Consider the following 15,434-nt stretch of genomic DNA (forward strand, 5'->3'; position numbering starts at 1 on the left):
CGTTTCCGGCGAACTTTATATCCACAAAAAGGTGGTGAGAAGCTCTACGCTCCTAAATACACACCCAAGCCTTAGCACCTTCCAAATAAAACCAGAGACCCACAAAAGGCCGAATCGCTTATACCTCGGTCCTCCGAAACCACAACCAAAGTACTTTTCAAAACAGGGTGCTACAACATACAATTGTCATTGACAATGTTCAAGCCATAAACAAAACATAATGATCAAAATGTAGATATCAAATATAATTACCATTGAGAAGTTGTTGCAAAACATATCTTACATTGCTTACCTTTTAACCACAAAATACTACCCAAAAGATTGCATTTCTTAAACAAAATACTACCCAAACCATTACACTTCAAATACTTCTTATAAACCAGAACAAACACAAACAACATCCAACTGCATAACATGTAACATTTGAGTCTTGTATTTTGTGACTTCACTTTGTTGATTGTCCTTAGCAGCCTAGATATAATAGCTTTTGAACGTTCACACATCGGACTATCAAACCACCCAATAAATCGACATTTTGAACCCTTCAAAGCTGAATAAACAAACTCAGATCGTAACATGTAATTGGAGAGTAATGTTGAAATCCAAAAAACTTTTGTGTACCTCAATATGGCATCCCCAGAAGCGTCAACCTAGATTTTTTGTCAGTCCATGAGTGCAAACTACGACCATTTTACCACAAAAACAAAGCATAATTTTCGATTTCGATTTCTTGAAGAAGAAAAAGATAGTATATTTAGGTCAAGTGAAAAAGAAGATAAGAACAACAACAGAGAAGGTTGAGTAGCTTCGATCTTATAGGACTCGTTTATTAATATTAAATAAGAGGAAGAAATAGGGAATGACCAAAATATCCTCAATTTGACAAGTGAAACATATATTAACGAGAGTAAATAGATGGAGGTAAACCTTTTGGACCAAAGACTCAACAAAATGAAAACATTAGAATTATGGTTCTAATCCAAACTTATTTGAACCAAAATAACAATTTTGAACAAACCACAAAAACCATTTGTACGGTTTATTCTTCTTCAAATCGTATTCATTTTTTTAAATCTGCCTAATTAACAAATTTTAACAAAACCATACAACTCATGGAAGTCTATAATATTAAAAAAAAAAAAAAAATTTAAAAAAGATGTTAACCACCTAAGTAATAATATTCATAACGAAAACAAAAGCAACGAATGGCAACAAACCCACGATTACTCGCCTAAAAACTACCCCTTTAAAATATATATATGATATTATGATTATATAAACTACAAAAAGAATTCCCATAAAAACCTTGAAAAAACACAAGCAAACAAACAAACAAATAAAAACAACTCATCTATTCTTCTTAACCTTACAAACCTAGCTTCTGATGAACACTAATCTCTCTAAACCTTCAAACATATTCCTTAATCTCTCTCTAACCTTCTAAAATATCTATAATATATATATGCTCCTCCTCTTCCTCCCCCCTTCATTACCCTCCTGTACAATCAACCAATTCAACATACTAATTATACCAGATACCAGATACCGAACCCGAATACCTTATACCCAACCCACATCAGATATATTCCTGTAGTGGGTTCGGGTTAGGAATCAGTTCTGATCCCACTTGTGGGACCTGAACTGATCCCAGCATCTCACTCGGCATACACTTAGTTCTCATCTCCACAACCTTCTTATGTGAATTCGAGTGCACGGAAGGGACAAACGTTGGACTTGCAGCCGGGCGGTACTCCGGGAACAGCCGCCCGGATTTATAACGGACCCCACAAGCATTACACAAGGTTTTCGGACCCATCGGGCCCGCCCGCCACTGGGGCGTTTTCGTAATTTCACAATGCATACACTTCCTAACTCCTTGCCCCGTCCCCACCTTTTGGTTCTCGATACCGTTCTCGTTGTTGTCTTCCGGATTGAATTGAGCCGCCTCAGATTTCTTCTTCGGCTTCTTCTTTCTCTTCTTCTCAACCGGAATCACCGTTTCCATCGAACCTGGAATCGGAATCGGAATCAGGTTTGGAGGGGAGAGGAGTTCGATGGCGGCACGGGGGTTGAAGGTGGCGGGTCGAGACCGTTTGCTTCTGGCCCGCTGCGGGCCCCGGTGAGTAGGGCTGAGCGGGATCATCATCCCGCCAGTGCCAATGCCACTCCCGGAGCAAGAGGAGGAGCTGGAGGAGCTGCTACTGCTTTCGAGAACGGAGACCGGACTTGACATCTGGAAGTGGTAATTTGCCACCACCACTGGCGGCTCCTTTTTTGCCGGAATATTCTCTTTGTTCATTGTCTTCGCCGGAATATTCTCTTTGTTCATTGTCATCCCCCCACCGGAAAACGAGTCTTCCACAAAATTTGAAAGCCATTCAAGCTGGATGATATCTTCATACTGATAGTATCCATAAAACAGATCATAAGTACAATAATAGAAAAAGATAAAATAAAAATATAACTTAAAAAAACATTATTATTATTAAGATATATTTACGTTCATTTCCTCCAATCAAAATTAAGGTGTTCAGTGAATCGGAATTGAAAACTCTTTTGACTTCTTCTGTAATTATTAAATCGACCGTGTTTTTTAAACAATCGATGCGGGATTTGAAAGTAACAATTATTGATGGGGTCAGCCAAAAGATTGAATGCTGTCTTCATTTCAAAAAAAAAATGCTTACTTTAATAAAAATATCTTATTTTATTAATATATTCAAAAATTCTTGCAACAATATTGAAATGAAAACACGAAAATGCTTTTAAAGAACTTGGAGAGTAAAAAAATTGTTCTTGAACTGTACGAAAAAGCCACCGACGATTTTGAGAATTTAAATTTTCAAATTTCAAGATAAATAAAAATATTAAAATCTTGAAAAAAGGAAAAAAAGTGTTGGACCGACACTGATGAATGATGAGATCAGATTCCGATAAATGACGTCATAATTCCGAAACAAATTTAAAAAAAAAAATGCATGAAAATAGTTATTCAGTTTTTGATTACTCACCGGAACGGAAAGCTCTGCTGACAAGGTGGAGGCGGGATTACTATCGGAGAAGATGGGATCAGAGACTTGGAGTTCATCGGAGTTGTTAGTCCAAATGTCGGCGAAATCATTGCAATCTATTGAATTATTGAGTGTGGTGTCGTTGACTGGAGGGAATTCGATGAAATCGTCAATTTGATCAAAGAAACTTCCGCAATCGATCTCTTCATTGTATGTTTGGCCCTCCATTGTTGTTTTTTTTAACTCTGGGTTTTGAAGAAATTAAAAGACGATGAGTAAACGTTGAAGAAATTGGAAGAACACGAAAGAGACACTAAAAAGGAATTGAAGATTTTTGAACAAATTATCGGGATTCAAATGCGGAATATAGTATGATATTATTACACTATCCAACTCTTTTTTACAAAATTGTTAGAACTTATATAATGTAATGTCGAATTGCGTTAAAATAAAGATTGGTTTGTAATGGAAACGAGTGTGACATTTCAAAAAGTGAATGAACTTTTTTGTGTGCTAACGTGCTTGGTGATGAATGACAATGGTGAGACAGCTCAAATTGGTTTTATATAGCGCATTTTAGCAGGAAAAAAATCAGAAAAAGAAAGCATAATCCCCAAATTTAGCTTTAGCGTACTGAGATTCTTGCTTCATATGCAGAAAACTTGTAATAATTTCAAATTCCCTTTATGAATTCCACTCAGTTAATTAGTGTACTATAGAGAAATTTGCTGAAATTTTGTCGGTTTCAAAGTGAAACAACTTTTACACTGTTATGTCCTTTAGTAAAACAGGAAATGCAGTGGCGATTTGGGAAAGCGAAAATTTGAGCTAACCTTAGGTTAGAATTCAAATGAGTTACTTTCGCTTGTTGATTTTGGAACTGAACTACCTGCAATATAGAAATTGAAGATTATCGAACTGATTGGAAATGCCAAATTGAACAAAACGGGAGAAGAATATTGCTATGAAATTGACGACAAATTCAAACAAATTTCAAGCAGAAACTGTGAACAATGTTTCAAACAACAGCGTTGTATTACAGTTCACGAAAAATCAGCTCTGTTCTTTGTTTAGCTTCAAAAAACCCAATGAAAAACTAGAAATAATCCGAAACGCATCAATTTGCGATGAATTCGTCAAAATCCGAAACAAATGCCTTACGAAGAGGTGAACTCTTTTAATTATCTACACATTCTAACATTTATTCTGAAGAAACGAAAGTTTAAAAGAAGCAAACCTTCGCTTTAAACCCTAATTCCCGCCTACAATCTGCAAAAAGCTACAAGCAAAACCCCTCTCAATTCAAAAACTTCATTCACGAATCACGAATCACGAATAACGAATGACGAATCAGGAATCACGAATCTGAATACTCCGAAATGAAATGACAAAAGGTAATCCCTAAACTCGATACACGAAACAGAAACCGATTATCAACTCTGAGCTCTACAACCTAAAATCAAACTGAAAGTGGAGCGTATATAGTAGTCTACAGATTATGAAATTTGAAACGAGAAAGAAGGGCGTGAAGAACCCTAAAAAGGGAGGGAAGATGAGAGAGAGAGATGTATGGTAGGTGAGGCACCTCCTTCACTGCTAGCTGTCTCTTACCCCCACCCCCTTACCCCACCTCCTTCACCCTGTCGTGATGTTGAAGTCTTCTCTCTCATAACTTCACGGGTCCCACACCATACCTCTCCACCTCCACCGCTCTCTTTTTTCTTTATTCTCTCTTCATTCATACGTATTATTATTATACATACATGGAACTTGTATCTATAGTACGTTACCATATATGTACACATGACATTCTCACACCATTATTACACCTGATGTCACCACCCCATCTTCCTTCACCTCTCAAATTCACACCAAACATGTCATATACATAAATTTAGTAACAAAAGCACTCCATTCACCGACTGACATAATGAAACGTATTCAAATAGAAACATAATTCTACAAACAAATTATTCTTTCAACAATACCTGACATAAAAGTCGAAATTTAAAATATAAATTAGATATAACTTTTAATGCATGTAATACAACTTACTTTGAAGACTCTTTGTTTAAAAAGGTAGAAGATGATGAAGAGATAAGATGGTATTTGAGGATGGTTTTTATACGGATATGGAGGCGCGTGGAAAAGTAAAAGTTTTAACCGCCGTATTTTTACGTTTTTCTTTCCAGTTTTGGTATGTAAGTACGGAGGGATTTGATGTTCACGACGTTGTATGAGCGCGTGAGAGATACGTACAAATGAAATGATGTAGGGTCGCAGAGAAAACGTCATCGGTCGAACGTTATTGGGTGGAGGTAAGTTGCGCGCGTGGGATACTGCAAAGTTTTTTTTGGAAAGGTAAAAGCAAATATATTTCAAACCGTGTTGAATGATTTTTGGCGTGAATTAATATGGTTTTTTTTGTTTGTTAAACTTCAGCATTAAGATTTAAAATTATTTGAATACTTTTCTTTAAATAAATATAACTGTTTTATATGATTTATTGTAAAAAAAATCGTATATATTATTTTTAAAAAGTAAAATATTATATATATATATATATATATATATATTGTATAGCTGTATAACTTAATATCATCCGATCATTTTAACTTGTAGATGGGACCGTCATTGGAGATTCAGAGGAGGTGACCAGAGTATTGGACATCATTAGGGTGGTTGGCCCAGGATTGGGGCTTGACGTGAATATCAAGAAAACTGAACTATTTTGGCCTTCATGCGATGGTAGGAAGCTTCGTACATTATTCCCTGATGATATTGGGCGACTGTCAGTAAGGGTGAAGCTTCTTGGGAGAGCTGCTAGTAGAGATGTGGATTTTATTAGTGAGTTAGTCATGAAGAAGGGTGCCAAGACTTTTGATTTGATGTGCCTTCTACCATAGTTACATGACCCCCAAAGTGAACTCGTTTTGCTTCGATCTTGTGTGGGCATCGCTAAACTTTTCTTTGGCCTGAGAACGTGCCAACTCATTCACATGTAAGAGGCTGCTTTCTTTTTTAATAAAGGGTTATGTGGGTCGATTGAGGACATTGTGGTTTGCGGGGGTCCATTTTTTTGGGGACCTTCAGTAGCGACTGGCTTCGTTACTAATTAGGCACGGTGGTTTGGGGTTGTAGTCAGCAGTAGAAAGGGGTATCTTCGTGATACGATTCCGGGCTTTGATTTTAGTGGTATCACTAATAAGGACACCGCCCCTCCAAAAGCCCAACATTCATTTGAATGTGCCCTGTAACGCCCGTAGATCCGGGCAAGTCAATTTAGAGGCAATATGGGTCGAAAATGACTTTTCGGCAAAAGATTATTTAGAATAAATAATTTTAACCAAGTTATAGTATATGTCACAAGGTTTCCGTACATATAAATAACGCCGAAATCTGAGTTATAACGAAGAAGTTATGGCTCGTCGAAGTTTTACGGCAAAACCGGCACGGCACCGGGAAGCGTAAAAAGTGAATTTATGATAGAAGACTTTTTAGCCTTAGTTATCTAAACCAAAGTCGTAGAGTATGTTAAAATGAGAAAATCCGTCAAAAGAACGCCCAAATCTGACTTCGTATGAGGAAGTTATGATTTTTCAAAGTTTCAGCTTAGTAGTGTACAGCCGGAAACTCGAATTTTAGTTCGAGCGGTTTTTGGCTTACGCGACCTAAATGAGAGTTAAATATCTCAATAATAGGAACTCAACATTAAAAAGATGGACGAAAACGGAGTTCGTATGAAAGAGTTACGAATTCTTCGCGGTCATTTAACAGTCTAAACGCCTCCTATTGTTAAATTTATGATCGGTCGAGAATTAGCCGACGGAGCCAAAATGAAAGTTGTAGATATTATTTTTACCTACGCATGGATATAAATAACGTAAAAAACGGAGATAGTATGAGATAGATATAGACGAAGCTTAGTCACTACTTTTCGAGCGCGGCGAATTCGATACAGTTTTGTAAATCCGAAATAGAATGAGAATTAGCCAACGAGGTCTAAATGATAGTTGAAGATCTCATTAATAGGAACTCAACAGTAAAAAGACAGACAAAAATGGAGCTCGTATGCGAAAGTTATGGACGAAGCTTAGTCCCTACTTTTCGAGCGCGGTGAATTCGATACAGTTTTGTAAATCCGAGATAGAATGAGAATTAGCTAACGAGGTCTAAACGAAGTTGAAGATCTCATTAATAGGATCTCAACGGTAAAAAGACAGACAAAAACGGAGCTCGTATGCAAAAGTTACGGACGAAGCTTAGAGGCTACTTTACTATAAAACTCCTATAAATACAAGGGTGAACCCCTCATATTTTCTTCACACCATAAGCCTCTCTTTCTCTCTCTAAATTCTCTCTAGCCTCCCTAAACCCCTCCCAAGTCTACGGAACCTCCCTATCACGAGAAGAAAGCCCCAGAGTGCCCGACAGCTCCGAGAAGAAAAGCTTTCGGCTCGGAAACGCTGCTCAAACGAAGCCCGGTTTTAATAAAAACCCATTGTAAGTGAGTTATGCCTATACTATATTTAATATAGCTTTTATTTAATTATAGTAACATTATTAGGACCTTAAAATAATTATTTGGGCTATTATTATGAGTTATATTGAGTGTTATTTAACGCTTATATAATAGTAATAATAGCTAGACTATTAATTAGTCGTGGTTAACGTTAAAAACTAAACCCTAGTGGTATTGATACTAGGTTTTGTCGAGGAAAATTGTTTTGAGATAACGAAGTGCTGTCTGAGTTCGGAATCACCACCTAATCAGGTGAGTGCATAGTCCCTTTCATCTTACACATAGATATGAAGTATTTAATATAAACTACGTGCTATGTGTCTGAATACTTGCTGTCTATGTTGGATGAACGTTTTGTACATGTTTTAAAGGATTTAAACTGTATACGTATTTTATATATACGAATATGTGGGGTATGATGATGGGTAGATAGATGATGAGAGATAGAAGATGACGTGAGTATACATTGGCAGCTATAGACTTAGTGCCTATGGGACAAACACCGGTAGCTATGGACTTAGTACATGTCAGACACTGGTAGCTATGGATTTAGTACCTGTAGGAATTGGTAGCTATGGACTTAGTACCTGTTGAACGCTGGTAGCTATGGATTTAGTACCCGATGAGTAGGATATAGCAGCTATGGAATTAGTGCTTTACGAACTAACATCGGTAGCTATGGATTTAGTGCGAGTCCTATAACCCTGGAAGTAAGGGACTTCGGAATAAACAAATGCAGGATAGACGAATCTTAGGTTAAATCCTTAAGAGTAAAGAAGATAACGGGGATGGGTAATGGGGTTAATTGTTTGATGATTAAACATAACAATTATATTATTGTGGGTTGAAAACCCTATGTACTCACCAGGTTTCCCAACCTGACCCACTCAGTTTATGTATATCACAGGTGTTGATATGAAGTCACTTTACACTGAGAGATTTAAAGAGATGTAGATCACTAGTGTAAATAAATGTAAGTTCTGTTTATGCTTATGTTTCTGTATTAACGATGACATCCCAAACGTTTTAAGATGAATAAAAATACGTTTCTTCGAAAATGTTTTAATAACGTATTTATCGTGTTTTTCTGGGAACAAATTCCGCAACCTTTTTATAAAATGAAGTACTCTGATTTTTATAAAGCATAAACAAAATCGGTCTTTTCTGGCCGTGATTTTGGGGATGTCACAGTTGGTATCAGAGCATTAGTTTAAGCGAACTAGGAATATGGATTTATTTCTAGACTTAAACTTAGAATGCTAAGCGATGATTGTCAGGTGTGAGCACTAGCTTATTTTAGGAATGATGCCTAAATTGCTTTTATGTGCTAAATGCTTTGTGCATGATATGTTGTTATTTGTTCGGATCTATGGTCTGTTGCTGACCGGATCTGGAAGCCTTATATGTTTAGGATTCTAAGCGTTTAACTACGATATTAGAACTAGCATATAAACGTTTCGGGGTGATAAGGATGATTTAAGACGTCAATCCTAAATTAAGATCTAGATTCACCTTATTCGGTGTATAGATCAAGATGGCAAGAACTCGTAGCGGAAACGTAAACGCAAATGGGAACAGGAACCAACCCCCAGTGGTTCAGCAAATACCTGTTGTAGAAGAAGTTGCGCCTGATCCAGTCACCATGGCTGGAGTTCAAGCCATGATTCGGGCTATGCTGGCTGAACAAAGGGAAGAAATGAGACAAATGTTGAATAGGGACGAACCTACCGTACATGTTGAACCGACAAAGCCAGTTCCCGAGCAATCAGAGGAAGGGAACTACAGCCGCCAAGTGAGTCAAGTAGGGACTCAAGGTGAGCAAAGGGATGGCCTTAAAGGGAGAAACAACAAGGATGGGCGGATATACAAGAATTTCTTGGGTGCGAAACCCCCAAGTCTCTCAGGAAGCCCGAAGCCGGTTGAGATTATGGATTGGATCTCTGAGATGGAGATGGTGTTTGAGAGTTGCAGCTGTAATGAGAAACAGAAGACTGTCTTCGCAGTAAGATAGCTGAAAGCTGGAGTCTTGAGCTGGTGGAAGCTATTAGCAGATACGATGCCACGAGGAGAAGCCTTAAGGATGTCGGGAAGAGTTTTTGGAGCAGTTGAAAATGCAGTACTGCTCGGAGGTAGATTTGATAGACCTAAACAACGAGTTTCAGAACCTGAAGAAAGGGAAGATGAGTATTGTTGAGTATGCCACCGCATTCACCGAAAGGATGAAGCTATTCCCCTACTTGGTGCCTACTGAACTCTCCAAGATTGATAGGTTTGCTAACGGACTGCCCATTGACTTTGGCCCAATGGTCAAAATGGCAACTACTTTGAAAGCAGCTGTTAGGGCAGCTAAGAACGTAGAGGCCCAGATAAGAGAAAAAGGTCTAGAAAAAGATAAGGTAGGAGAGAAGCGGAAGTTTGAAGGATCTTCGAGGCCGAATAAGGAAAGCAAATTCTCAAAGCTTGGAGGAGCAGATGGAGGTGAAGCAAGATGGTGTGATAGATGCAAGAAGAAGCATGGTGGAAAGTGCAACGAAGAAGTGACTTGTTACAAGTGTGGGAGGACTGGTCACTATTCCAAAGACTGCACGCATAATGACAAAGTATGTTACGGATGTGGAGGCAAGGGGCACATGTCCAGAGACTGCCCAAGGAAAAATAAAGCAGCAAGACCAGAAACGCCACCAAGGCCGAGGGTATTTCACATGATCCTTGATGAGGCAGAGAACCATGCAAGGAATCAAGAATGAGGACTTCTTACCCGAAGATCGGATTATGCAGTAGCCATAGTTTCGTACGATGTAGCCTAGTAGAGGCATAGTCTAGGGTGAACTTGAACACCTATGTAATAGTTTCGAGAAATAATGAAATCTTCATTTTGTTATCTGGTGTGTGAAATTGTTGTGTGATTTGCTGCATGGTGACTTGGGAAACTGCGAGACGATACTTGGGACGAGTATGAGTAGGTGTGAATGGTAGTAGAGGCCTATACTACCGGAAGCACAGGACTCACACTTGGATCATGGAAAGTCACAAGGATCACCAAGAAGCTAGTAACTGATTCTGTTTTTTTTTCAAGTATGTCATTACCATCGTTTCGATAATGACTAAAAAGATTGTTAATTTCCGACCCTAGTGGTTGTACCGAATTGAGTCCGACTACGATGAGTATGTTGCGTGGTTCAGGGAACCAAGTTCGATGTAGCGTCCGACAAAAACCAAACAATTGAAATCAAAGAGATCAATAGAAGTATCGCCTTCGTTGTTAAAGAAGTTGGTAGCCAGAAACGCTACATGTTAAAGTGTGATTATATCACATTAGAACATGAAGGAAGGAATAGTCTATTTTAGAATTTAACTCTAAGAGACCTAAGTCTAAACGTGCATCACATGATGATAGGTCATAATTTAAAGTCTAGCCTAAGGTAGAGAGCAGGTGCACGATCGAGTACTGCTTACAGTCAATGAGTCTAAGAGATAGACTTGAAGGAATATAGAAGTTATGATTATTACCTAGGATGAAGAGATGACGTATGGAGTCATTATACGAGCCCTGTTTTGTTGATGATTCCGGGACGTAATCATCCTAAGGGGGAGATAATTGTAACGCCCGTAGATCCAGGCAAGTCAATTTAGAGGCAATATGGGTCGAAAATGACTTTTCGGCAAAAGATTATTTAGAATAAATAATTTTAACCAAGTTATAGTATATGTCACAAGGTTTCCGTACATATAAAGAACGCCGAAATCTGAGTTATAACGAAGAAGTTATGGCCCGTCGAAGTTTTACGGCAAAACCGGCACGGCACCGGGAAGCGTAAAAAGTGAATTTATGATAGAAGACTTTTTAGCCTTAGTTATCTAAACCAAAGTCGTAGAGTATGTTAAAATGAGAAAATCCGTAAAAAGAACGCCCAAATCTGACTTCGTATGAGGAAGTTATGATTTTTCAAAGTTTCAGGTTAGTAGTGTACAGCCCGAAACTCGAATTTTAGTTTGAGCGGTTTTTGGCTTACGCGACCTAAATGAGAGTTAAAGATCTCAATAATAGGAACTCAACATTAAAAAGATGGACGAAAACGGAGTTCGTATGAAAGACTTACGAATTCTTCGCGGTCATTTAACAGTCTAAACGCCTCCTACTGTTAAATTTATGATCGGTCGAGAATTAGCCGACGGAGCCAAAATGAAAGTTGTAGATATTACTTTTACCTACGCATGGATATAAAGAATGTCAAAAACGGAGATAGTATGAGATAGATATAGACGAAGCTTAGTCGCTACTTTTCGAGCGCGGCGAATTCGATACAGTTTTGTAAATCCGAAATAGAATGAGAATTAGCCAACGAGGTCTAAATGAGAGTTGAAGATCTCATTAATAGGAACTCAACGGTAAAAAGACAGACAAAAATGGAGCTCGTATGAGAAAGTTATGGACGAAGCTTAGTCCCTACTTTTCGAGCGCGGCGAATTCGATACAGTTTTGTAAATCCGAGATAGAATGAGAATTAGCTAACGAGGTCTAAACGAAAGTTGAAGATCTCATTAATAGGATCTCAACGATAAAAAGACAGACAAAAACGGAGCTCGTATGCAAAAGTTACGAACGAAGCTTAGAGGCTACTTTACTATAAAACTCCTATAAATACAAGGGTGAACTCCTCATATTTTCTTCACACCATAAGCCTCTCTTTCTCTCTCTAACTTCTCTCTAGCCTCCCTAAACCCCTCCCAAGTCTACGGAACCTCCCTATCACGAGAAGAAAGCCCCGGAGCGCCCGACGGCTCCGAGAAGAAAAGCTTTCGGCTCGGAAACGCTGCTCCAACGAAGCCCGGTTTTTAATAAAATCCCATTGTAAGTGAGTTATGCCTATACTATATTTAATATAGCTTTTATTTAATTATAGTAACATTATTAGGACCTTAAAATAATTATTTGGGCTATTATTATGAGTTATATTGAGTGTTATTTAACGCTTATATAATAGTAATAATAGCTAGACTATTAATTAGTCGTGGTTAACGTTAAAAACTAAACCCTAGTGGTATTGATACTAGGTTTTGTCGAGGAAAATTGTTTTGAGATAACGAAGTGCTGTCTGAGTTCGGAATCATCACCTAATCAGGTGAGTGCATAGTCCCTTTCATCTTACACATAGATATGAAGTATTTAATATAAACTACGTGCTATGTGTGCATATTATCTGAATACTTGCTGTCTATGTTGGATGAACGTTTTGTACATGTTTTAAAGGATTTAAACTGTATACGTATTTTATATATACGAATATGTGGGGTATGATGATGGGTAGATAGATGATGAGAGATAGAAGATGACGTGAGTATACATTGGCAGCTATAGACTTAGTGCCTATGGGACAAACACCGGTAGCTATGGACTTAGTACATGTCAGACACTGGTAGCTATGGATTTAGTACCTGTAGGAATTGGTAGCTATGGACTTAGTACCTGTTGAACGCTGGTAGCTATGGATTTAGTACCCGATGAGTAGGATATAGCAGCTATGGAATTAGTGCTTTACGAACTAACATCGGCAGCTATGGATTTAGTGCCAGTCCTATAACCCTGGAAGTAAGGGACTTCGGAATCAACAAATGCAGGGTAGACGACTCTTAGGTTAAATCCTTAAGAGTAAAGAAGATAATGGGGATGGGTAATGGGGTTAATTGTTTGATGATTAAACATAACAATTATATTATTGTGGGTTGAAAATCCTATGTACTCACCAGGTTTCCCAACCTGACCCACTCAGTTTATGTATATCACAGGTGTTGATATGAAGTCACTTTACACTGGGAGATTTAAAAAGATGTAGATCACTAGTGTAAATAAATGTAAGTTCTGTTTATGCTTATTTTTCTGTATTAACGATGACATCCCAAACGTTTTAAGATGAATAAAAATACGTTTCTTCGAAAATGTTTTAATAACGTATTTATCGTGTTTTTCTGGGAACAAATTCCGCAACCTTTTTATAAAATGAGGTACTCTGATTTTTATAAAGCATAAACAAAATCGGTCTTTTCTGGCCGTGATTTTGGGGATGTCACATGCCCTTTTTAGTAAAATTGTCCAAGACATGTGTAACAACGTAAATTTTCAAACCAAAATTTTCATTTTTAAAACACATACAAACTCATAATATATTTCTCAAAAACATAATTGTTTCAAGTGTCAACACAAATCCACATAAAAATGTCACTATCCTAGAATCATCCACATAGTCTCGAATCTATGTGTACAATCAAGCAAGCGCCTTCCCGTGATCCTAAGAAGTGTCTGAAACACATATCACGTAACACTGTAAGCACAAAGCTTAGTGAGTTCCCCAAAATATCACGTACACAAATAATAATCCACTCATGGCTATAACTCGGCATAGACCATCCGGTCTCATGTGTCTCAGTGAGGACCCTCCGGTCTCACGGCTCAGTGTGGACCCTCCGGTCATGTGCCTTAATGAAGACCCTCCAGTCCCACAGCTCGGGTTGGACCCTTCGATCCTGTATCTCAGTGGAGACCCTTCGGTCTTATAACTCGGCTCGGACATTCTGACCTTACTCAGTACGGCACATAATAATATAGCATATATCACAAAGACAAGATACATAATACCATATAACTCAAATAAGCACATAGAAACCTCCGGTCTAAAACTAAAATAAGACCCTTTGGTCACTTAGTATTACCACTCAGGTAAGTATAGCGAGAAGACTCACCTTGTAAGCAAGAAACGAAACTAGATACCCCTTGAACAACCTAATCTCTGCCTACATGCAATAAGCATCTCTAATTAACACTTAAAGATAAACACTTTATATAAACTCATGTTAATCCCTATCTAACTCTTGGGATGGGTGAAAGACTATTTTACCTCTCCATGATCCCCATAAACCCTGCCTTGACCAAACCCTAAAGTCAATAGAAGTCAACACTCGAGTCAACTATCCATGTTGACCTGAATCACCAAGTGCATCTATGTGACTTGCTGAGTCCCACTTGTTCCTCAGAACATCTCGAAAACCCAACTTAACTCGTCGAGTTATCTCATCAACTCACCGAGTTACCCATATCCAGTCTCATCGGGGAAAACCCTAGCCGACTCATCGAGTCAGCTTATTGAATCGACGAATCCATTTAGTTTGTATTCTCATTCAGTCATTTTAAGGAAGATCCACCACTCTAAACTCTAGATTTAGTCTCCTACGACTCGAATGCCACGTAAATCTTCAATCTTTACATTCATGCATGGCATATTTTCTCCATAATGCCAATACAAGCTCCAACAAGGGTTATATGCACAAGATCTTGTCTCTAGCTCAATAAAGTTTGGGTCTTTTGACTCACAAGACCTCCTACAATCCAAATATGAAGTTTCAACCTCAAATCATGCTCAAAGGACTCAATGACACAAAAAGTATAGGAGAAAAATGTAGAAACTCCCTAAACCAAGATCTCATAAGGAAACAATCAAGTTAGCATCTTTTTACCTCCAACTGAAGCAAAAACCTGAAGAACCTCTAGATCCAAAGCCTCATCTTGATCCAAGATTTGATGCTCTCCACTTGTCCTTCAAAAGTGCACTAATAATCACAAGATTAGCTTCTCTCTCACTATCCAGCTCAAGTGGACGGTTAATGTTTCACTCAAGGAAGTAAGGTGGCTAGTTTGGCGGAAATGAGGGCTTAAGGAGCCTTAAATAGGTCACAAACCCGGGGATTTAGGGTTTCAACACACAGCGTCAACTCGGTGAGTCGGTTCTCTGACTCGTCAAGTTGGTCATTAAACCCATGTGATCAATCCAACTCTACTCGACGAGTCGGGCACACAACTTGTTGAGTCACTCATTAAATCACAAAAAGAAATATATAAATATAATACA

The 15,434-nt window shown here is 38.2% G+C and overlaps 1 protein-coding gene across 2 annotated transcripts; it reads right to left on the bottom strand.

Moving 5' to 3' along the window:
- Nucleotides 1-1,271: 1,271 nt before the first annotated feature.
- Nucleotides 1,272-4,600, bottom strand: LOC145014806 (GATA transcription factor 8-like). Of its 2 annotated transcripts, XM_078973245.1 has the most exons (4): nucleotides 4,249-4,599; nucleotides 3,845-3,900; nucleotides 3,012-3,256; nucleotides 1,272-2,401 (listed from the first exon to the last, which is right to left on the bottom strand). In XM_078973245.1, exons 3-4 carry the CDS (start codon nucleotides 3,237-3,239, stop codon nucleotides 1,577-1,579), a joined length of 1,053 nt encoding a protein of 350 aa, XP_078829371.1. In that variant the 5' UTR covers nucleotides 3,240-3,256; nucleotides 3,845-3,900; nucleotides 4,249-4,599; the 3' UTR covers nucleotides 1,272-1,576. The 2 variants fall into 2 exon arrangements, with proteins under 2 accessions (XP_078829371.1, XP_078829372.1); XM_078973246.1 differs by lacking the exon at nucleotides 3,845-3,900 and having other exon boundaries at nucleotides 4,249-4,600.
- Between the last annotated feature and the right edge of the window lie 10,834 nt (nucleotides 4,601-15,434).

Source organism: Lactuca saligna, chromosome 9 (assembly GCF_052625555.1).
Source record: "Lactuca saligna cultivar CGN05327 chromosome 9, ASM5262555v1, whole genome shotgun sequence".
NCBI lineage: Eukaryota > Viridiplantae > Streptophyta > Magnoliopsida > Asterales > Asteraceae > Lactuca > Lactuca saligna.